Source organism: Tachypleus tridentatus, chromosome 3 (genome assembly GCF_004210375.1).
Source record: "Tachypleus tridentatus isolate NWPU-2018 chromosome 3, ASM421037v1, whole genome shotgun sequence".
Lineage (NCBI taxonomy): Eukaryota > Metazoa > Arthropoda > Merostomata > Xiphosura > Limulidae > Tachypleus > Tachypleus tridentatus.
Genome location: NC_134827.1, coordinates 73,199,053 through 73,224,429, shown reverse-complemented (window position 1 = coordinate 73,224,429; position 25,377 = coordinate 73,199,053). Strand labels below are relative to the sequence as shown.

General features: G+C 31.6%; 1 protein-coding gene across 1 annotated transcript in view; it reads left to right on the top strand.

The window, feature by feature from the left end:
* The first annotated feature begins 1,094 nt into the window (after nt 1-1,094).
* The window catches only part of Rpn8 (regulatory particle non-ATPase 8), a 57,807-nt gene continuing 33,524 nt past the window's right edge, over nt 1,095-25,377 (top strand). Inside the window, exons 1-3 of the mRNA XM_076494806.1 lie at nt 1,095-1,510; nt 18,731-18,823; nt 23,927-24,024. Coding sequence (XP_076350921.1) covers nt 1,336-1,510; nt 18,731-18,823; nt 23,927-24,024 — 366 coding nt within the window. The 5' untranslated portion in view covers nt 1,095-1,335. The remainder of the gene's footprint in view (nt 1,511-18,730; nt 18,824-23,926; nt 24,025-25,377) is intronic.

Genomic DNA, 25,377 nt, shown 5'->3' with positions numbered 1-25,377 from the left:
ATAAAAAAAACTGTCAGAATTTCAGATCTTAAACAAAGAATTCATATCTCTTTTAGAAAAGAGAGTTCTAACTAACTCTGCTTTTTCACATGCATAAAATAATCAAAACTAAAATCCTGCCTGGTACTCGACTTGTAATCGCAGGTTCAAACTCCCACTACACCAGATATTCTCGTCCATTTAGCCGTGGCCGAGTTATAATATTAGGGTCAATTACACTCTTTATTTATAGAAGAGTAGTCCAAGAGTGGGTGGTGAGTCATGATGACTAACTACTTTCCCCCTAGTCATACCCTGTTAAATTAGGGATGGTTAGCACAGATAGCTCTCGTGCAGTTTTGCTCGATATTAAAAACAAATAAACTAACTGAAACCCTTTAAAAATGAAATGCAAATTATTGAACATTTCAGAAATATTATTTTACAACGATAAATTCAAATATTATTTTGCTAATATCTTAAATAAAAAACTGAAATTTTGTTAAATGGCAATGCAATATACTAAGTAAACAGAATTGCAAGGCGGTAAAAAAGAGAAAACTTTGCACTTGACGAAACTATTTATTTGTTCTTATACAAACAAAAAACATTACCATTTGAATACAAATCCCTCTTTATATGTTATTCACAATAATAATTAAAATAAATAATTTTAAGACTTATTTTTTGTTTGTTTGAAGTTAAACCCAATGCTAAACAATAAGTTATTTCTGTTGTGTCTACTATGCATATGCAAACACGACTTTTCAGGGCTATATGACCTTAGGGTCAGCAATGAGCCACTGTGTGGTCATATGTTTTATTATATATCATCTGTATAATATTACTTGGTATTATACATCTCATAATTGTGTTCAATAAACTACATTTTTCTTCTTTTGTTTAAGCATTATACTTTAAATGAAGCTCAGTAAATTTAAAATCATCTATTTTAATTGGCACAGTGCCTTTCTGAGAGCACACTTTGATATTTAATAAAGGTTTTATGATCTAGGCTCTCAAAATTCTTTTTCATTTTGTATTTGCCCTTTTTTAAATACAAATCAAAAGACTTTATCAAAATTTAAATTATGCGGGTTTTTATAGTACGCTAGGTGTAGGTAGCACTACAATCGTTGGAAATTTAGGCGAGTCATTTTGATGGCTTACTGTAAAAATTGAAATTAACTTTTCTTTCACTGTTTTTACAAAAACTATTTAGCTGTATTGTAATAGCAGTTTCACCAACTCATTAATCATTAAATTTGAAGCTGACAAGAAGTTGAAGTACAACTAAATATAAAGGATTAGGTCTAATTTCTGGAGGCAGGTGAATTGGCAAGTTTGTGGGTAATCATGCCTTCTTCACATATACCGGTTTCTAATGTTGTAGTTCATCCTTTAGTATTGCTTAGTGTTGTAGATCATTTTAACCGAATGGGTAAAATAGGAAATCAGAAACGTGTTGTAGGTATTCTCTTAGGTTCGTGGAAAGGAAAAGGAGTGTTGGATGTATCAAACAGTTTCGCTGGTAAGTGAAAAGTTGATTTTACTTGCATTATGTTTAACGTGCTTGTAATTTGTTTCTTATATAGTACCTAGTTTCATTTTAAGCAAGAAAATGCAACTTTATTACAGCATAGTAATATTACATAATGGAGCTACCAATATACAAATATTTGGTACTTTGAAACACCAGCATGGCATGTTTTTGTCACCATTTTACTGTATTGAAATTACCTTCCCACTATCTCTCTGGCAACTTGATACTATCACCCATTGCTTTCTACCTCTTCTTTGTATCTTGTTTATATTTTTCAGCTCCATAAATGAGGGAGAAGTAATATAATTTATTCAGTATTATTGATATGATATTACAAATTGCAAAACAAATTATGTATTTTTAACAGAAAATTACAAAAACAAATTATACATTGTTTTTACACAACCCTACAAAAATATGTTACAAATTTTTTCATCTTACAATTCTAATATAGTCTGTATTTATCTAAATTAAATTATATTGTTGTGGGAGTTGGTGTAGGTGTCCTAGAAGACGTAAAAGCAGTTCATGTCTGTAACTATAAAAGACCAATTCATTTTGACAGACCAACACATCTGACAATAAAATCACAAATCAGAAGGCCTAAGATTAATATTTTGGTCTTTCTGCCAATGACTATAATATTATTATTATATGCCAAAATATTGTTGATTAACCATTATAAATGCCTGCTATACAAATAAAGTTGCACGTAAGTTTATTCCAAAAATGAATATTTTGTTTCATTCATTATGAAGCTCAGACAAAGTTGGTACATACTTAACAGCAATCCCATTGTATTCTCTATTGTACTCTTATTTTGAATGCTTTACAAGTTTAGCTGTATTTTGTATATTTTAATAGTTATATTTACCAGGAACAGGTATTTACCATACTTGCTCAGTATATGCTTAAGAGTTTCTGTTATCTCTAACTCATTATCAGCATCATGGTATTTTGGATAAATTTGTCTGCATGCTTCTATCAAATCATTAAGAAGTTCATTATTTCAATTTTACAAACATTGTCAAATTGAACAAAACTAGGATTTTACCTGTATTACACTGGAAAATTAATAAAATAACAAGTCTTATAAACGTGGTAATGAGGTGAAGTATGAAATGTTGAAGTACTTCACTTGATACAAACTTTGTTTGTCATTGATATCTTGATTTGTAAATATAGTCCTGATCATTGTACAGTCAGTCTACTGATTTCATATATTTTCACAAAGTTACATAAAATAGATAATTTCTTAATAGTTACACAGGTAGCTTATACTAAGTTTACTGTACCAAAATAATAGTCAATTATAACTCAAAATATCCACATACATATTGATAACTATTCTGTACTGGTGCAGGTCTTGTAATGTTTCCTTGTTCTTTCTTCCCTTTATGTTGAAGCCCGACCACAGGTGGAAAGCCCTCAACTTAAGCATTCTTTATACACAAATTCCCAACATCATACCCTCATAAGGCACTCAGGCTAGCAACTTGAAAAAAATGTTACACCATTTGATAAAATGAGTATTTGATTACATTTAGAAATTGACATGTGTTTGGTATGTCATAAATGTTTATATTCAGGATAATAATTACCAATGGAAAAAAGTACCTATTCATCATAGGTCTTAACTATGAGTTTTTTTAGGCCTAGGTTTTCTAATAGTTTGGTACAGGTTTTGTCCATGTCTTTTTGTGTATTCATTAGTTCCTCCACTACTTCCACTTCTAGTGCTTGAGTTTGTGAAACTATCCTACCTTTACCAGGAAGTCATTGGAGAAGTTCTGTGTTTTTTATTTTTGGCAATTATTTCATCCAAACTTCATGAGAACTTGCCACTGGTAACTTAAAGGAAGAATGTAGAACAGAGAAAAGTAACTGCCCAATTAACATACTATTGTGTGCAGATAATAGTAGTGGAAACTTTAAAATGGGGGCTGGACACTCCAGACCTCTAAAAATTGAGCTCGGGTACTAAATCTGACAACTTGGTGCCACAATTCTAACTGCATTATACCAAAGTTTATTTTATTGAACACGGTAGTCTGTTTGTTGAGCAGCTATACAAGTATTGAAACCTTAAAACCACCAGTACAAAGCAGTAATCATTTTCTATTGATGTGTGCTGATTTATTTTTGTAAACTTTGAGAATGAGTCTTTAGTTCAGTAAGGATTTATTTTGTTAAAAGGTTTATTTATGTTAGCTTTATTATTTTACTCACTGTCCAAGAAACTGCTCTTCCTTCCTATTCCCCACTGAAGTGGCTACAAGCTGTCACAGATTCTATCTCTCAAATATGTAAAAAAAATTGCATTATAAATCAATACTATATCATTGATATTGATAGATGTGTATGCAACTATTTATTGTGAAAATTAAATTCACATGAGAGTAGGCTTATTTGTAGTCTAAGCATTAAGCCGAATAGATGAATGTAACTCAAGACTTAGTTGAAACTGCTTAGGAAATTTTATTTTGTTTTTGACCACAACTCATTATCATAAACTCTGAATTAAACTATTTTACTGTTATATCACTAAAGTTATCAAAAAATAAAGAATAAATCAAGGTATATATTGAGCATTCAACATGAACACCATCACTAAAAATAAGATTTATTCCCTCTGATAATCTGTTGAAAATGCTTTCATGTTCCTTTTTAAAGAGTTTTTAATAAGTGATTTTTAAACTTTCTACAAATTATATGAGTGTTAGGAAGTGTTCTTGTCATTATATACCTTTGAATGATGAAGTATTTTGGAGATTTAAAGTTCATGATTTAAGAATGTAAGACAGTTGATATCTTCTTATTCAGGCTTGGTGTAATTAAGCTAAACATGTCATTCCTGAGGTTTGAACTTATCCAAATGTATCAAATTACATCAAATATAGGCAACTTGATTCTATTGAATTTTCCTTTGGTATTTTTGTATGAAAAATAGTATTTTACAAAATTGTAACATTTTTTTTATTTGAATATTAACATGAAATATATGAAACTAATATTTAAACACCAAAAAAAAAAAATAGTGGGGATGAATTTCATAATAGCCTATGAGCTATACTACCAGGTGATGCACTTTTTTTTGCTTTTTGTATGCAATATAGTATTCCATGTTATTGCTATTAATAGCACTAGATGTATATTGTGAAGTTACATTCTGACTTTATATAAAATATAATGTAGCACATTGTTAACAACTTGTTACAACCTATATTTTACATATTGTTGTGACATTACCAAACCAACCATTAGTGTGGAGAATGCACTCACAGCTACCATGGAAGAAATACAAAGGTACTCCATGTAACAGATTGAAGTGACATGTTGTAGTAGGAGCTGGTTAGAATCTCAGAAGATTGAATTAGTACTGCTGATCATATTCATCAAAGCAGAACATTCAAAAGTGACTAAGTAATTTGAAAGTTTTTAACAGTAATCATTAGAGATCTTGACTACATTGTAACTGAATGGACAAGCTTAAATGTTGCATTTAGAAAAGTAAGATTTACATTTGCGTATAGTAGATCTGTAGCTGCTGGAAAAACATTCTTTAGAAGTGATAACCAAATAGTTAAATGGGCATCAAACTCTAAGCATTGGACTGAGAAAAACTAGGAGAAAGTGCTTTTAAAGATGAATTTAGAATGTTCAGTTACAGAAAGGAGAATGGTATAACAGTCAACTTACAACATCCACAGTGAAGTCTGCTGGGAGACCAGTGCAGATATGGGTTTCATCTTAGTCACTGGTGTTGAAAGTGTACCTCAAATTGATACCATAATGTCATTCCCTCAGAAACAAGATCTGTTGTAAAACTTGCAACCATAGATTGAAATGTGCCAGTATCCCAATATGACACTGCATGAGCTTAAAATTAGTGGTGGGAATCTTAACTAATCTGCATGCTACATGTGGGCTTCAAGGGCTGAAAGACCCCTTGTACTCCTTTCCTTTACTAGTAACAAACAAGAAATTATTCATTTGAATAGAAAATAAAATATATATTAAACATACTATAATTGTAACAACATTTTTCAAAGAGTTATTCTGGGTTGCTCACCTTCTTCCTAAAACATGAACTTGTTTGAGATGACATGGATTTTGACATTTTTCCTCCAACTAATTATTGCTTACTTCCCAGCTCTATCCTGTAGAGACTGCTAGGCTTATCTCAGCTGTATATTTTTTTTAACATTTTACAGTAATGTTTTTCTACTCCTCTGAACATTGTGGCTCATGCTGGACTTTCTGTCTTTTTCAAGAGAGAGTACTTGGATGACTTACCCTCCACTAGTTTTGGCTCATTTTGACTTTGCTTACCATAAGGTAGATTGTTTTCTTGATTCTCTGCAATTGGAACCTCTGTTGTCTGTGTGAAGAGTGGACCATAATAATCTTCTCTCACCAAGTTTTCCAGCCTTTATCTTCCTCTATCAACTCTACTACAGGAATTGTTTATCATGCATTTCCTTTGAGGTGTTCTGCCTAATTTATAGGATACCTCCCCTCTCCTTACTTCCATGTAGATTTGACTCTTTCCATACACACTTAGTTTCTTTGCTTCTGGAATCTTCTGAAATGGGACATGGTCTTGTAGCAAGTTTATTTACCATCGATTTGTACTTGGAACATATGGCCAGTTTTCTTTTCTCCAGAGGTCCATTTTTATGGGGGTTACTCCTGTGATTTTAACATTATATAGGGTGTCTGTGATGTTCCATTCATGTTTTTCTTTTTTAATTGCTCATTTGTTTCATTCTGAGCCTATCCATTCTTCACTCGTGGCATCCCATGTCTAGCACTTTCCTGTCATTTACCTGACATACCTCAAAGGGTTCCTCCATTAGTCATATTTTTTATGCAGGTTGGAGTTTTGTGATTGATCTGTCCTATCTCAATCACTTCTTTGTTCTTTCCTATTTTGCTGTATTGTCATTTATCACACTGGTGGGCCATTTTTCCAGGACCGAGGATGTTCAAGAAAGATGTTTTGTATTCTTATACCTACATTCCTAATTTTCATCTCTCATGATACCATCTTAGGTTTGTTCAACATTTAGTTGGGTACTAGTTTCACACCTTACCCTTTGAACTTGTTTCAGTTCCATTAGGTGTTTTTTATCAGATGATAGTTTTATTTGACTTCAGCATGTTGGGCAGTTGTACTTGTACTAGCTTGACTGTTTAGCTTTTGTTAGCTCATTCTGTACTGGAGTTCTCACAACATACTCGTTTGCTTTTTACCCACATGGCTCAACTGATTGGATTTTCTGGTTATAGACGTCTTTTTCCATTATCTACCTAATGTTCTTGTCATTTGAGGGTATCTTTTATAACACCCAACTTTACTAGATCTATACTTCTCTTCAAGCCTCATACTTATCAACTTAAAGACAAAATAGTATACAGCGAACAGTTCTGGAACTTTCTCTGGTTCAGTTTCTCCCTCTGGTCAGGATTAAACTAACCATGATTCATTCCAACAATTTGACAGTGATGAATTAGATCACTCACCAGATGGGGAATCATTCCAGTGCCCTTCATGATCTGTCTTTGGTCTCCCTTTTTTTGGCCCACACACTTGATGTACATCTCCTAGTATGTCATGTTCTAGGTGCTTTCAACTTTGTTGTGGATCATCTCTCCAGTATCATCACACTCTGGCTATGATTCCAGTGGAGTACTTTTCAGTTAGATGTGTTTGCTTCTTTCCTGAAATCCAAGTTACCACTTTTTTGGTCTCTGGTGTTTCATCTACTCACTCTGGCTGTCTCTGCATTTAGACAGAATTGAGATGCATTTGTGCTTTGATTTTATAATCCTATCCTTCATCTTCACCAGATTATTTTATTTTTCCATGACACTGTTTTGTTTATTCCTGTGCAGTAAAGGTCTGGTTTTCTTGGTTGATTGAGCTTGATCCATTGTGTTTAGTTCTGGATCAGTTTTTACTAATCTACACTTTAATAACTGATGGTATGATCTTCCTTTTCATCAGTAATGTCGAGAAAACCCACTTGTAGAGAAAATATATGTGTAAAAATGGCTCATTTAGATTGAGAATATATTTTACGTGGAGGAGCGAACAATGTTTCGACCTTCTTTGGTCATCGTCAACCTGATGATGACCAAGAAGGTCAAACATTGTTCGCTCCTCCACGTAAAATATATTCTCAACCCAAATGAGCCATTTTCAACACTTTCTTTTCCTTCCATCTTCCACTTTTATTCCCAGTTGGATCTAAATGACCTTCTATGTTCTGTATGTGCTCTTGGTTGATCAGTTGTCTTCAAGGCTTTTTTTGGTTGGTTCCCTTTTCAACAGTTTCATTTCATGGCACCACTCTTCTTCCTGTGACTTTTTTTCTTCTTCCCTTCATAGTTGAATTTGATTTTTGACTCATTTGTTTTTCTTCCATGTCTTGTTCTTCCCTTAATTCCTGGTGTCTTCACTCTAATCAGACCCCTTACTTTTTACCTATATTTTGCCCCTATCATACTTTTCCAGATACTTCTTCCATTAAGAAATGGGACGACACCTCATATGTATTTCCTATTATATGTTTTGGGAATCTGTTTCTTCCTTATCAGATTACTTTCTTCCACTTGTTGCAATCTATCAATCTTCAGTGGGACTATTACTGGATAAGTTACCTTTTTGTATATGTTTACCTCTTATTTTTCAGGGCCATGGCCCTGTTTTTCTTTTAAGAATTCTACTCTGTAATGAGTGGCTCCTGTCCACGTATACTTAAATTAGTCATATCCTCATTGTATAGCCATGATCACATTTATAACTTTGAGGCCACTAAATGCACATTGTTAAAATGGGTGTTATCCAGTATTACTTGTAGGTTTTTCTTTCTGGTGTGTCTGCTTCATTAATATACCCATCCCAGATCTTACTTTCTCGTGGTGTTCATGGGTAAAGCAGAAGGGGATAGTTGCTGTAACATATTTACTATTATATATTTATATTAATATCAATGTTTGTTTTAGTTTAATATATGTTTACAAATGTATGTAACTTACAGTATTAAACATGTTATGAAAATCCCACCTATTCTCTAAATTTGTTGAATATTCTCAAGTGTAAGAATCAATAGTGTGCTTCGTGTGTGTGTGTGTAAAATATGATTGATTGCCAGTATTGCCAACTAAACTCTTAAGAACCTTGTCTTAAAGTTTATAAATCGTAATGCATGGAAAGACTTAATATTGTTGATTTGCTGCAGTCAGTATACTACAAACCTTGGAAGCTATAATTGTGATAAATGCTCATTAATAAGAAAAATATAGATATTTGACCAGGAACATTTATAGATTTCAAACATTACAAAGTTCAGTAAATTAACTTTGGACCTCAGTTTTTCTAATGAGGATATTAGATATTTTTGTCAGGAAAAGTCTCGTGTGTGAAGAGGCTAGCTTCTTTCTCATTAAGAGAAGTGTATCAACATAAAGCTAATTATCAGTGATGTCGAGAAAACCCACTTGTAGAGAAATATATATTGGGTTCAACCTGACGATGACTGAAGGTCGAAACGTTGTTCGCTCTTCTATGTAAAATATTTTCTCAACTCAAACGAGCTGTTTTTGTGCATATATATATATATAAAGCTAATTAACTTCTCATAAACCATTGATAAAATATTCAGTTCCAGAGCTGACAAAAGGCAAAGCCTTATTTATTTTGTAAAACTTTCGTATATAAATTATTATTTGTAATAACTGTTATAATTTGTGTTGTCATTTGTATATTAAAATATATTTGTGTTAAGAAAGAAAACTGCATATCAATCTTGTTGGTAAATATCATAAATTCAATAAATATTAACAATTATCTTCTAAATTGAAATTTCCAGCTATTTTAAATTGTCATACATAACATGATGGGTGGACTTGGGATAAATTTAATGCATAATACTGCTTATTTCTGTCATGCCTGTGCTTGAATAAATCAGAATGGGCCTACTTTTCATGATAGGATTTCTGTAGTCGTCCATTGCACTGTCTTGATGCTAACATTTCTCTAGAACATTTTATTCTCTCCCTCCCCCCCCCCTTTTTTTTTTTTTTTCTTCCAGCAGAACATGAAAGCCCTTACCACTTTTCAGTTTCAAGTTGCTGGGGTGGTGGACAATGGAAGTATTCCCCTGAATGTAATAGTAATATTATAATACAAAAAATCATGAATCTATTCAGTTGAGAGTAGTGTAGTGGTGTTCTGCTGGTGTAGATGACAAAATTCTCTCCATTCTGATGTTCCATATCTGAATGGGTGTATCTAAGGGAATGTTGCAGTTCTTGCAGTGAGCTGTCAAAATTGCAGTTCACACTTTCAGTTTGAATCTTTCATTCTACCCCTGCATTATGCTGGTCCAAGTGTTTGGATTTTGAATTCAGAGTAAGTCCAATCAGCACAAATTCTCACGCATGTATTACTAGTGTCTGTTCCCTTACCCAATTGGCCTTGTGTTTCTTGCTAGCATGTAATGAGTCACAGAGATGAACATGCAGATTACTATGGTTCTCCCTCTTGCACTACTCTTCTAATATTTTCACATACCAAGGATGATATTGCACTGGAGATTGTTTTTATATGGTTAGTTTTGAGGTGGATATCACACAGTACAGGGACATATTATCTTAATTATCAAGGTATCTGGTTCCCAGATGAATAATTTAATATCACTTTTCTCATATCTCCTTCCAGTCTGCCAATATAATCTTCTTTCCTACCTCCACATGTGTGATAGCCCCCAATGGCTGGGTTTTGGATGCAGTTGACTTGTAAGGTTCATTGCACCCAAACCATTTTACACTTTTTGGGATAACATTTTATTCTACTCTTATTACTTTCTTCCAAGGTATTTAGATTCTGATATGTGGTTTGGATCCCTATCCAAACACTGTTCTCTCCTTTTTGGATGTGCTTCTTTCTTTTCTGCCCATTTGTGCAACATCTCTTTCCACGTTGGGTATAAAGAATACCTAGTGCGGGTGTGATCTCCTATGTAGGATCTTCACTTTTCCTGTGCTCTTAGAATGCTTTCAAAGCATGTTTCTTTCTTTTCCTCACACCAGTCCTTATGCCTGTTCAGTGTGGGATTCTAGCCATATATGGGACTAAAGGTAAGTTCGCACATCAGAATTTTCCTGTACTAAATATGTATTTCCAAAACTCAGTGATAGTTCAGTAGAATTAGTCACATGTCAGAAGGGTATGTTGTAGTCTTATTGGTGGAGGTTTATCGCATCATGAGAATAGCCATAGCTGTGAGAAGGAATATATATAAGTACCTATCAAAAATACATTTTCAATGAAGAGAAATTATAACTTTAAAGTAATTAAACACAAATTTTCAATGGCTAAAAATTTTAATTTCAATCTCTGTATTCATAATAAAGAAATATTTCTTCATTATTTAACTCCCTCACCCTCAGCATCCTTTACTGTGCATGATACAGAATTTTAGTGTCTTACATTCACAATTTTATTAAACTACTTTTTGTTATACCAATTATTATAGCATAAAATATAATTAATAATCCATATTTTAGTAGTATATATTAGTTTGTTTCATATGAAATGGTCAATTATAAAGATAAAAAATTTTCATTTTACTGCAGTGGTTTTCTTCTAATGGGATACTAATAATAAAAATATTCCATCTCTGTTATGGGATAGTAGGGGGGGGGCATACCTGTTTATACTCTTGTCCCTAAGATGTGTTTGTCAATGGTCAACTGCAAATTCTCTCTTTGTTAACCTGAAGATGACCTAGGAAGGTAGAAACCTTGTTCTCTGCTTTATTAGTAAAATTATTAACACTCATACCAGTTGTCCTGAGATCCATTTTAACTTCAAGTGGGTTTCTCATCATTAAGAAATAATTGTTTGTTTCAACCATTAATATTAAAACATTAGGCTTAAATGTCCTCGACAGTTGACAACAACAACAAAAGATTGGGTATTTTATTTTGTTTTTTATGTTTATTCTTTATTTATTATTATAAAATAGGTATCTTTTCAGATTAGTTAATATTAGGTAAAATAAATAATGTAATGAAAACATTTCATAAGGCATGCATGCAAGCAGCTTGTAGCTCATGGGTAATGTACTTCAATAACAACATTAGATGCATGTGTTCTTGAGTGATTTACAACTTGTAATGGTACAGATGTTGATTATACACAGTTCAACGGATGATAAAATTTATTTATAAATAGATGTATGGTGTTACAAACTTAAAGATGCTTGGGATATGTTAATGTAGTTTTATGTTACAATTTGAAGTCATTCTAGAAATAAAGGCTAATTTGGATTAATTTTGATCAGTTTTTTCTGGCAGTTTACATGGTCAGTCAAATAGATAAGTTTTATTGACAAAAATGCTTTAAATGCACATGGGAGGTTGAAGAGATTACAAAAAGTATATTTGAGGTTATTAAGATGAGGGAATACTTTTTAATTGTTACATGAAATTTACTTTGCTAATAGACTATTCAAAACAAATACTTAATATAATCATGGACAAATCTGTATTTTAGTGTATAAAAATGACTTTTTATATTTGAAAGAAATTAACAGAAGGACTGCCAAATTTTGTGAATATATAACTATTGAGAGTTAGACATTCAATTTGTAAAGATTTTAAACAAGAACAAAGAGTTCACATAGTCAGATTTACTGAGCCCATGTTGAGAGAGTTAAACTAGGATCACACAGTACTGCGGACTAGGATAAGTTAAATGAAGGAAACATAAGATAAATATAGTATATGAACAAAATACAGAAATAGTGTTAACTCCAAACTGTTTCCTATTTTAATACTAGAACTTGAAAAGAATGAGTAATACAGGAGATGACCTTTAAGCATGAGTTAGAACCAGAGCTGAGCAGTTAACTTGATTAACCTTTTAGGCACATATTTTGTTCAGTCATATGCTCAAAATTATCATTGAATAACTTAGGTTCAGTGCCAGAAACATTGACAGCTTTTGCAGGTACAGTTGTTTCTTCATGTGTGAAAATACTGGAATGATTTGATGCCATTTTGAGATAATTTTCTTATAAAAATTAACTTTGAACTACAATGATTACCTCTGTTCAATTAACAAAATACATGATGTTAGAAGAGAATCTCTAAGATCATCATCTTTGCAGATTAAACTGTTGATTTTACATGGTTGATTTGGAATTTTAGTGGCAAATTCAACCCACATTATGTGGTTGGCATATGGTAGTGAGCATACCAAAAAAGCGAATAAGTTATGTGATCATAGATCACAGCTATTAGTACCACATAAAATAATTATTAATATAAATCACAATTAAAGTAATATTGAAAAATAATCAAATCATTGAAGTTATTTTTCACAATTATTAGTAATATTTGCACAATAAGTAAAAGAATTTCAAGTATCAAACTGATAACATAGTGATCCCTTTCTGTGCAACTCATTTGACAAATATGATGATGATCCTAATGACAAAGTTTGTCTAATACAAGGCAAGAGTCTGAGTGCCTTTGATATAAGGAATATTGACAGGGATGACAATAGTGTTGAAATCCTGCAAAAATGTTGACATGGGAATAATCAGTGAAAATATGGTTAGCTTATTTCTCAAGAAGAACATTAGTGACAGATATTTTGGAATTCCATATGGATTGTAGGAAAATGTTAGTGGAAGCTGTGAAGCTATTGCAAAATGAACACCCATTGAAATATGGAATTGTGAGAAACATGGACTGTTTCGATCCAATAGTAATTCTCAAGTATGTAGACACAGCTCAGAAGCATAACAAGAGGATTGTGAAATGCAAGAACAAAATTGTGACAAGATTTTTGGCAGTGCTGGAACTTAATGCAGACTAGTGAAGGAAGATCACTTTGCCTTCAAGGAATGTAACCCAGCTGTGTGGCTAGACAGTTCCCTCTATGTACACCTTGTAACAAGTAATTGTTGTGATATCTGATCAACCATGAAAAGTTTGTTATGTTGCCAAACGTTTATGGAGTGAGGCTTCTAGGTTAACATGCTGATGATGCATGATAATCTGTTCACTGAGAGACTTGTTGCATAATGTGTTGTGGTGGACCACATAAAGACTGTTGGAAGTGTTTTGAATGTAAAGATTGGCAAGTCTCTCAGGCTCTTTTGTAGGTCAACAAAGCAGAAATATAATGCCTACTTAGCTAAAAAGAAAAAGGAAACCCAGAAGTGATGAAGTGAAAAAAAGAAATGGGAAGTTTTCTGAAGAAAAGGAAATTGGAAGATGAAATGAAAAAACTAGAAAAAATGTTAAAACTGGAAGATTGAATTGCTAAATGATGTGATAAAATTGTCATTTTATTTTATTACAGTTCAAAGCTGTGTGTAACTTTAAAAATTGCTGTTTTTTTATCTTGTCAGCTAAGTGAGTTTGTCAGTAGTTCTTTGTAAAGGTAATTTCTGCTGAAGCACTTGAAATTGAGACTGTAGACTATGAAAAAGTGCTTTATTGATGTCCAGTGTGAACCCTGATTACTAATTTTAATTACTTAAACTGTCCAAATCTCATAAATAATCGGTTAGCAGAATGTACTTGGTTATGATATTCCACTAACTCCTTAGCTCTTGTTACATACATTTTCATTGGACTTCATTGTTGGTGTCATAGATCTGTATTTTAGAATTATTAAGAACATAAAGCAAGGTGGCAAGTCATCCATTTCAACATTTTTTTTTTTTTACTGAATAATGTAAATGGTAGGGCAAGGAGAAACAAATATAAATTCTGATATGTTTGTCGCTTCTCACAGTTACAGCTGTTGTTGATTTGACTGCCCTTTAATGTACAGATTTTTGCTCCCTACAAGCCTTGAAACTTGCACCTAAATTTTAAACATTTATCACATAGTTCAGCCGATTTAAGCATGTAAATTAGTATGTGAGAACCCTTCACCAATAAAATTGCCTTATACTCTGTCACAGCTGACTACTTCTATGCAACTGAATCTAATCTTCACTTCTCAATTTGGCATGACAGTGTTAAGACCCAGTGATGTCGAGAAACCCACTTGTTGAGAAATTTATATGCAAAAACGGCTCGTTTGGGTTGAGAAAATATTTTACACAGAAGAGCGAACAACGTTTCGACCTTCTTCGGTCATCGTCAGGTTCACAAAGAAAGAGGTAACTGACCGGAAGCTGACCACATGTTTGAAAGGGGTTGTGTAACTGTGTGTCGAAATGTAAAGGGTGGTATTAGATGTTTGAATATATAATTTTATTTATTTTATTATATTAATATAGGTATAAAGGCATTCCTTTATATTGGTTTATTTTGGGTTTAAGTTGTTGTATAAGTAAGGCTTCTTTAATTTTGCGTTTGTTTATGTTTGTTCTTTCAACCGAAGAAGGTCGAAACGTTGTTTGCTCTTCTATGTAAAATATTTTCTCAACCCAAACGAGCCGTTTTTGCATATAAAGTGTTAAGACCCAATACTTGATTTCAGACACCTTTTTTCTTGTTATTAAAATGTTCATTTGCTGACTTTCACATTTCAAAGTATTCTTTATAATTCATTATCAAGAGTGATTTCTTTATTTATGAATTCTGTCTTGTTCAATTACCAATATTCAACCAGTACTTATAAATTCACAATTTAATATTACGACAACAACAGCTTCTGATGGTACCAGTTTTGAACCAATAGTTGCATGTGCTGAATTATCATGAAGAAATTGCCTGCTGTAGTTCCTCTGGAAATGGCTTCTCTCATATATTCCATTGTCAAACCTTTTTACATTTATTTCTGCTGGGTCTGGGTTTATCATTTTGACTATCCTCACTAAATGGGGAGTTAGCATCTTGTTTCATTGTTTCTTCATCATCATACATTCAAACACCACTTGACTTACTTTTGTTATCTTCTAAATTATCTGAGCCAAGTGCATCAAGGATATTTACATAGTAAGTAGTGTTACTACTCACAATTCTAGTGAAGTAGGCACAGTTGGTACACAGTTGTACATTCTGCTTAGACATCTTGTTTTGTTAGTAAAGAGCTGAAGGGAAAATACTGAGGGAAAACAAGATATCAACAGTAGATAGGATGCCATTAAATAATTTTCTTCCAACTCATTTTACTCCCAGACATCATGTGTGGCAATTTCAAATGACAGTAGGAATCATTTGTTCCAAATACAGTGAAAAGGTTTATATTAATATCAAGCAGTAGTAGAATGTAAAATGCATGGTATGATGTGTTTACCAACAGCTGTCCTGCGCACATTAATTTACATACATTACTTACAAACTCTTTAGCATTTATACACTGTAGCTCAATATATGTGAATGTCAGAAGTTTATAAAATATACGTAACCCTTATGGAGCAAACTAATCAACAATGAATAAATACTTTTTAAATTCTATATCACATGCATGTTGAACGACTATGTAGATTATGCTTTCAAAAAAGTTGGTTATACAAACTCTTCTGTTTCTTCCATTGTTATTTTCACTCTCCCATTAAAAAGTGTTTAGAAAAAACTGCTGTAGAGTAATGAAATTCCTACATCTTAATAAGGACATAGAATTTTTGGAAAGTGTTCAAAGGACATAATAGTATATGTGCAATGGGTAAAGTCCTAATGTGGGAGCAGCTTAAAATATCTGAAATTTTCTTTCAAAAAATTAAGGGTTAGAGGGGATCTAATTGAGGTGTTTCAGATTCTTAAGAAAATGAATAGTGTTTATATAGTAGATAGTCTCATAATATGAACATGTATATTTATTTTTTATTATAATGATCTTCCATACATACCTACCTAACATTGCATAGCTTGCATTAACGTGGTGCATATGATCTCAGGTCTCATATCCATTAATATAAGACTGACCCTTAGTCTTCCCTGTTCTGGCTGAGTTTTAGTGGACTAGTATTTTGTAATATAGTCACATTTCATTTATTATACATTATGTGTATAGATTATTACTATTTAGAAATAAATTATTAAACTTTTTTTTTTTTTTAATATAGAACAATAAATCAAGAAGTAAAGCAAATAATTATCTCTTCTTACTGTGAATTTTGTACTCAGTTGTTGCTGGACACAGGTTAAGTCTTTTAAAATTTTGCACATGGAGGTTATCAAACAAAATTTTTATTTTATATATACAGTTGAATAACCAAAACATCATAAATAATTATACTGGTACCACAGAATTCCACCATAATTTATTAGCCTTAGTAAGTAAGCTGTATTTAGGACTACACAAAGTATGAAACTATGAACAGACTAAAGACACAATCTATCTCTTTAAAAACTTGGATGGAAAGAGCGTGGAAACCTTTACAAAGATTAAAATGGCAGAAAACCCACTCTGGGGCCATTCTAAGCTCTTGAATGGTTATTCACATGTCGTGCTGTAGTAATAGTACGTAAGGGATCATTTCAAAAAATGGAAAGAGTTGAACAGAGCCACAGTGTTTGATTCAGTACATAAGACATGTCTCAGCAAAATAACACATATGAGGTTCTTGTTTTATGTACTAAGTTGTTAATATTATTAATTTGAGTTCCTAATTTGTAAGAAATTAGATATTTGTGATGTCAAAATACTCAGTTAATTTTAAAATGCACTGCAATCAACATACCATGTGACACGCTAAAATCTATATTTAGGTCTGTTTGTTTAATATTTACTTTTAAATTGAGAAATTAACTCATATAAAATTAAAGTTTGAACTTTAAGCTACAATTTGATTCCAAATTTGTTGACATAAATTTATAAAATAATAGTTCAATGGGATTTTGAATGCAAGTCAACAAATGAAATGGCCTGGCCTTTGAACCCTGACCTGTTACAAAAGGGTTAAGCAAAAACATGTGGCTTCTGTAGTCACAGAAGAAATATCCCCTGATGTTTCATATATGTAGTATGGGAGACATTGAGTTTCCTTTGGTAAGGCAATGTATTAGAGAAAACAAGAATACAATTTTCAAAACAATATTCTTCTGTGATAACAGTTCAAGAAAAGAAACATTGTTTATGTTTTAGAAATAATGTATTGGTTATACCAGTTAGTACATCCAGTATAATTACTTTTTTGTTGTTGTTACTGTTTATTATCATAGATTTTGTGTTTAAGCCTAACTTTTATATCCTATTATATGTATAAAAACTGCTTGTTTGGGTTGAGAAAATATTTTACGTAGAGAAGCAAACAATGTTTCGACCTTCTTTGGTCATCGTCAGGTTCACAAATAAATTACAAGAAATATAGAAATACTTTTTTAATAATTTCCAAGTTTTTAGTAGAGTTTTATTATTAAGCATTAACCATTTTGTTTTAGTAGGATAATCGTTGTTTTTTTCAAGTTCAACATGATATCTGCATAAATGTACTTGAGAGCATACCTTGCCAAGTAGCAGAAGAGTTGTTTTGGTTAAGAAGATATTACTGCACCATATCTAATGTTCACTAGTACCATCTCCATATAGGGTTTAGGAGATATATGTAGAAGAATATAAAGATATTTCTAATGAAATTATAATAAGCTAATTTGAATAGATGTGCATACAGAATTATCATTTTGTGGTTATATTTTCCTTCTACAAAAAGGTCTTGGAAGCAAGACTGATTGAATGGTTTAACTCAGTCATATAGTTTCATTTATTCTAACAACAGTGTTGCAAAGGTGAAATTATTATTGTTTTGTCTAACAAGTTCCATGTTGGAAATTATGATCTTTACCTTTTAATACATTCATTCAACTCTGATTTTGAAATTGAATTCACTGTTAGAGTGAGTTCCACATAAAGTATATTTAAGTAATAAAGAATACCATACATCATTTCTATTGTGAGTGCTTGTGAGTTGTAAAAGATTACTTAGAAAAATACTCTTTTTCTTAAAATCTGGTATTCAGAAAGTAGATAAAAATAACCTTTATGAAGTAGTTATATTTTTATTAGGATATAAAGTAATGTTTAAAGAATATATATTTTGTGTAAATTCATAAAAAAACAACTATCATTTCAGTATAATAATACACAAATGATTAACAAAACAAAATCTGACTACCAATATTTCCTTTTTTTTTTAAAGAATAATATTTATTAAGGTGACTCATTCTATTGAAAGGAACAAAAACATTACTTAGTACACATTACTAATATTATTATTCTTTATCTAGTACCATTTGATGAAGACGACAAAGACAAAACAGTTTGGTTCTTGGATCATGATTACTTGGAGAACATGTATGGAATGTTTAAAAAAGTTAATGGTTAGTAAGTTGTCTTCTGAACATTATAAGTAAGTACTGCCTTGGCAAAAATGAAAGAAACATAAAGAATTTTACAATTCTGACATCTGAGTACAAACTTTCCTGATGAAAAATGCAATGGAAAGACAGCAGCACAATCTTCATATTATTTTCAATTAAATGCTGCTTAAAATAAAACAAATCCTAATTTTGCCCCAGTCATGGCAAACCAACAGTTTTGTTGCACCATTCATAAGGGTTAATTATGATAATAAATATTGTATGAATACATGTATTGCAACCATATTAAAGTGGTTCAGAATAGGGATTGTCCATTTGTTGTTTATTATTGTTTTGCCAGTCTACAGCAAAAATGGCTGTGAGTATTGTAATAAAGCCTAGGTAGTATTACTAAATGTATCATTGTGCATTGTAACTCTTAAGTATATATTAGTGCTTGGCAAATACCAGTGGCTATTTAACTGTTGACATCCTATTGATTTTATGTGGTTTATTTGAAGTTTAATAATCTACTGCATCCATATGCATATAGTTGTGTGCAGACTGGATGCAATTTAATGTTTATTGGACGGGCATGACACACATACCATAGTGCTTATTAATTTGTTGTTGCAACTGTATTATTATCATGCATCATTTGTTTATGTATAGGATTCTTGTCCTTTTGGTCACAGTACTGCTGGAAAGATCACATTTTTTTTATCATTACATGTTCAATTTTAGTCATGTCACAACCATTTAAAACATACAAATGTCTATGCTGTCTGCTATAATAGAAGTCTTTAAGCCATTTTTAAAAGATAGCACCAAGCTAGTTTTGACCATTGGATCAGCAGTTATGGTGATTGCTGATGGTAATTATCAAATCATGGCCAATGCTGCGTGATTGAAAATTTGAAAGATACTGCAGATAAAGTAGTTATTCTTGAAGCTGACTTTAAGGAGTGCTAAGGATCATGTAGCAGAAGATGGCAAAATGATGGTGATTCTAAATGAGAAGTTTTATGGTTCAGATTGACAAGCAACCAGAGTTTAGGATCATCACAGGAAATGTTGTAGTGACCAAAACTCCATCAGAAATGGAGGAAGAAAAAGTATATTAATATAATCAAGTCATAATTGTTAATTTACACATTTTTGATCTTGTAGTTTGCAGAATGTTACTTTAAGAGGAAATCTAGCTAGCTACAGCAACACTGTAACCAGTCCTAGTACAGCCAATGGAAAGGAAGGAAAATGTAAAAGAAGAGTAAATGTATAAAATATTTATGTTATTATAGTGTGGTACAGTGTCATATTGTATGTTATTATAGTGTAGTACAGTGTCATATTGTATGTTATTATAGTGTAGTACAGTGTCATATTGTATGTTATTATAGTGTGGTACAGTGTCTTATATTGTATGTTATTATAGTGTGGTACAGTGTCTTTATATTGTATGTTATTATAGTGTGGTAGTGTCTTTATATTGTATGTTATTATAGTGTGGTACGGTGTCTTTATATTGTATGTTATTATAGTGTGGTACGGTGTCTTTATATTGTATGTTATTATAGTGTGGTACGGTGTCTTTATATTGTATGTTATTATAGTGTGGTACAGTGTCTTTATATTGTATGTTATTATAGTGTGGTACAGTGTCTTTATATTGTATGTTATTATAGTGTGGTACGGTGTCTTTATATTGTATGTTATTATAGTGTGGTACGGTGTCTTTATATTGTATGTTATTATAGTGTGGTACGGTGTCTTTATATTGTATGTTATTATAGTGTGGTACGGTGTCTTTATATTGTATGTTATTATAGTGTGGTACGGTGTCTTTATATTGTATGTTATTATAGTGTGGTACGGTGTCTTTATATTGTATGTTATTATAGTGTGGTACGGTGTCTTTATATTGTATGTTATTGTAGTGTGAGTGTCGGTGTCTTTATATTGTATGTTATTGTAGTTATATTGTATGTTATATAGTGTGGTGTCTTTATATTGTATGTTATTATAGTGTGAGTGCGGTGTCTTTATATTGTATGTTATTATAGTGTGAGTACGGTGTCTTTATATTGTATGTTATTATAGTGTGAGTGCGGTGTCTTTATATTGTATGTTATTATAGTGTCGGTGTCTTTATATTGTATGTTATTATAGTGTGAGTGCGGTGTCTTTATATTGTATGTTATTATAGTGTGGTACGGTGTCTTTATATTGTATGTTATTATAGTGTGGTACGGTGTCTTTATATTGTATGTTATTATAGTGTGGTACGGTGTCTTTATATTGTATGTTATTATAGTGTGGTACGGTGTCTTATATTTGCATGCACCTATACAAATTGAAAAATTCATATGGATATGTATATATATATATGACTTTACTATTGCTTTAACAATCCTGTCACAATCGGATATCATCTTTAGCCAGTTGTCATGTTGCACATTTGACTCAATTCTGATTTCTGATTCCAATTTTCCAATTATGTACAGTGAATGTATAATTTCATTCTGTGGTATTGTTGACAGGTTAACTTTAAAACTTGTAATCACACCAAGAATGTACTTTGAAGTTTTGTTAAATTTAAAATGGTTGAGGTTATCAATAAATGTGGAATGCTAAAAAAAAAAAATTTCCATTTTCATTTGAATGAGTGAAAAAATAAAAATGGAATTTACCATGTAAGGAGTACCTTATTGTTACATAACATTATGTAACTGTTGTGAAAGACAAACAAATTATTGGGGTTCATTGCCTAAGTTCATCATTCACTTCAACCATGAGTTTAGAAACTTTTGCTCTCAGTCTACACGTTAAATAAAAAGTTAATTTTGTTCCATGTTCTTTTGAAGATTATGAAAAAGATATTTCATTTCAGTGAACATTAAGGCTACTTTAATAATCTCGAACATTTTACGACTGTTTACTTCACAACACAAAGCAAAAGTAGAAACATCTTTATTTAAATTTGATTTTACTTCTTTGGAGAGTGAAGAAAAGAAAAGAGGTGTAGAAGAAAACATGAAAAGTAAATGATGAAGCTAAAAAAATATGAAAAGAAAATCAGAAAGAATGTTCCATCATGAGTAGAAACATTAATTTAACTGAGAGAAAATTTGACATTGTTACATATAGAAAGTTTGAGAAGGAGGGTAAGTTAGTTATGGGAACAAATAATTTTATAACTGATTCTTTGAAACAATGTCATGTAACTACATTACATATATCAGTCAAAGAAAGCATGGCTTGGAATGCTTGAAAAAAATCAAGCACAGTTTTTTATTTATGTACTAAAAAAATGGAGACAGGAATGCATGAAGATGCATGTGCTAGTACCAAGAAATCAGCTTTCTAACCAACAGTAGTTGAACCTTTGGGTATTGCTACCAGAAAGCTAAATGAAGATGAAAAATCACAACTGCTCACTTGTTTTAACATTGATTATTTTGCTGCTAAGGATGAACTGTTTTACTTTGGACCCAAACATTGATTTAGAAGCTAAGAATGATGCTGACCAAGTAGCTATCCAACTGATCAGGTTTATAGATTTCTACAGTTCACATATGAAGATATCCAACAGGAAACACATAATGTACCAAATAATGCACTGGTGTTATCTATAGTGTTTGATAGTACAACAGATTTATCATTTGTGAATGTGAAACTGTGTATGTTCAGGTTGTGGTGGAAAACATGCCCAGAAATATCTTTGTAAAGATAAGAAGCATGGATTATACTCGTGCTGAAGGTGTTTTAGCATCAACAGTCTGCAATGGACAGCATGAACATTACAGGTTGTAACTGTAAGAACTAATTACCACTGGTTCAGATAGAGCAAATGTGAACTTGGGTAAAAATCACAGCATGTTAAAACTTAAAAAATGAAGTGCCTCATCTTGCTGCCATTTGTTCTGTAAGTCATAGATTGGAACTTGATACATTAGATACAATGAAAGATAAAGATGCAAAGATCTTTAGTGATCTTAAGTGTTTTGTCAAATTTACACAAAAACTATCATTACAGTGCAAAAGCATTGAGATAACTTCAAATATTAGGTAAGGAGGAGATGGTAAAGTATCAGATGGATGCCACATCTGAGTCAATGTCTTGATGTTCTTTTATGGTAGTATTTGGTATTTACTGCTCTCTTTGAGAACACTGTAGAGGGTTATGAGTAGGACAGTGGATGTTCAAAGCAGAGACAATCTGATTCTTAAATATTTGAATGACCATAATCTTATTCATTACATGTACTTTGTAAGGGATTTATAATTTGTCTTGAACAAACTTTCATTACAGTTTCAAAAGGACAGTTGTGTTTTATCTTATGCAGTAGAAGCTCTGGAAACATCTTGCATGCAGCTTGTTGCTCTGCAGCAAAGACCAGGAAAGAAACTGCAGATGTTCCTAGACAATGTAAAAGCAGATAATACATTCTATGGTCTGAATGGATAATATGACCCTTGTGAACACTACTCTACAGTTTTAAATGCAATGGGGATGTAACATTCAATATTTGAAACAGGCAGAATGGCCTGCTCTGAAAGTTCATACAAAGAAGCAGCCAAGAGGCATTAGTGTTCAAGGATTGTCACATGATTTTCTTAAACCCCAACTTGAAGACACTTTTAAGAATATCCTATTTCATCTTTGTAATTTTATAAATTTAAAACATCTAACAAGGAAACTGAACTGTGATTGAAAAGACACATAACTGAATAGCAATTCAATAGAAAACAGTATTTCTACAACAAGTACCCTTTTTATATTTACCACCAAAGAATGAAGTAGGTGTGTTCATTAATTCATTCTTAGGTCAAGACTAGTAATTTCTTAAATAATTTGTCTGACTGGTTTATGATATAAAAAGTTGAACCCTGACCAAAACTTTGAGATTGATTTAATCCAACAACACTTGTTCAGAAAATGTACACTACCATGCAGGATAATGAAGAAAAAATGTAAGCCTCAATAAAAGTCATTTCCAAAAAAAAAGAATAAACAGCCTGCCATAATTCTGAATCATTCTGAAAATATGTCTTGATTAAGTGGTTATTTAGTTTTTTCGTCATATCCAGAATAGTAATTTTCACTTGTGATCACTGTTTTAGCTCGAGAGAGGATTGTGGGGTGGTACCACACTGGTCCAAAGCTTCACCAGAATGACATTGCCATCAATGAACTTATCAGGAGATACTGTCCTAATTCGGTAGGTTATTAACAACAAACATTTCACATTTTAAAGGTGGAATACTCATGAACAATGTGACATTTCACATTTTAAAGGTGGAATACTCATGAACAATGTGACATTTCACTATTTTGTGAAAACTGTTAGTAAGACTGTGGTTATTCTTAAGACATAAAATGATTGTTATAAAGATGTTGTTTTTTTTTATATTGGAAGTAAAGTACAAATGTTACTTAAATTATTATTTAAAAAAAAAAGTGTTTGCATGGTATTAGATAAATGTTCCTGTTTCAATTATTAGATACAAAAATAATTATTAAAATTTATTAATGTCTTCAAAGAAAATTGGCACCAAATTAAAAATTTTAAACTTAACAGAATAGAGAAAGTAATATATAATATATATATATATATATAAAGCAATTAGAGAAAAATAAAAAGAATTAAGAAAATTACTGAAAAAGTACAAAATGATTAGCATTAGTTTGTGTACAAATGGGATATAGAAACAGAAGTAATATAACCTTTTTATAGGAAATTACTACTGAAGCATGTCAACATGAAGCAAATACATAGTTATCGCCAGGATGAACAGTAACACAAGATCTTTCCAAGTGACTTCCTGTTGTAACAATGATAGATATAATCTCCATAAACACAATTCAGTAATTCTTTTGTCTCAGTCAATAATAATAATATTCAATAACAATTATTTAAACAATTTCTGCAATGCCCCATTGTATTTGTGTAGTTCAATCAAAAAATAACACACTTGAGAAAAGTGACAAATACATAGGATAAGGGTTATGAGTAGGCATACATATTTGGCATTTAATTTCTGTGTGAAAATAAATGTTAATGTTTTTCTCTATTTTGGTAATTCACACACACACACACACACACACACACACACACACACTTTCAGATATATGTTCACATTTATGTAGTTCATAATTTATCATTGTTTTTCAGGATTTTTCTGCTCATTTCACGGCACAGGTTTGTATTTGCCAAGAAACTATAGCATTATCCTTTGGAAATATTTAGCTCTATATTATGTTTTTCAAATATATATTTCCTTTTACTTGTCAACGTTTCATTAACCCTTTCACAACAGGCTTGGTATATTATACACAGGTTCATCTCCACATTAATTATTTGTATTAACTTTTGACATGATGTGTATGTTCACAAAATTTGGTAAACTTTTAGTAAAGGTTACAGTTTGTTTGTTTTTTTTGCAGAAAAAAAATTAGATCTTTTAATAAAATTTTTTCCTAAAGATTTGTCTGTAAAATTACTGAGTCTGTTTCATTACCAGTCTGAGTGGAAAGTGATTTCATGTTGTGATTAAAAAACTTTTCCTGGTCT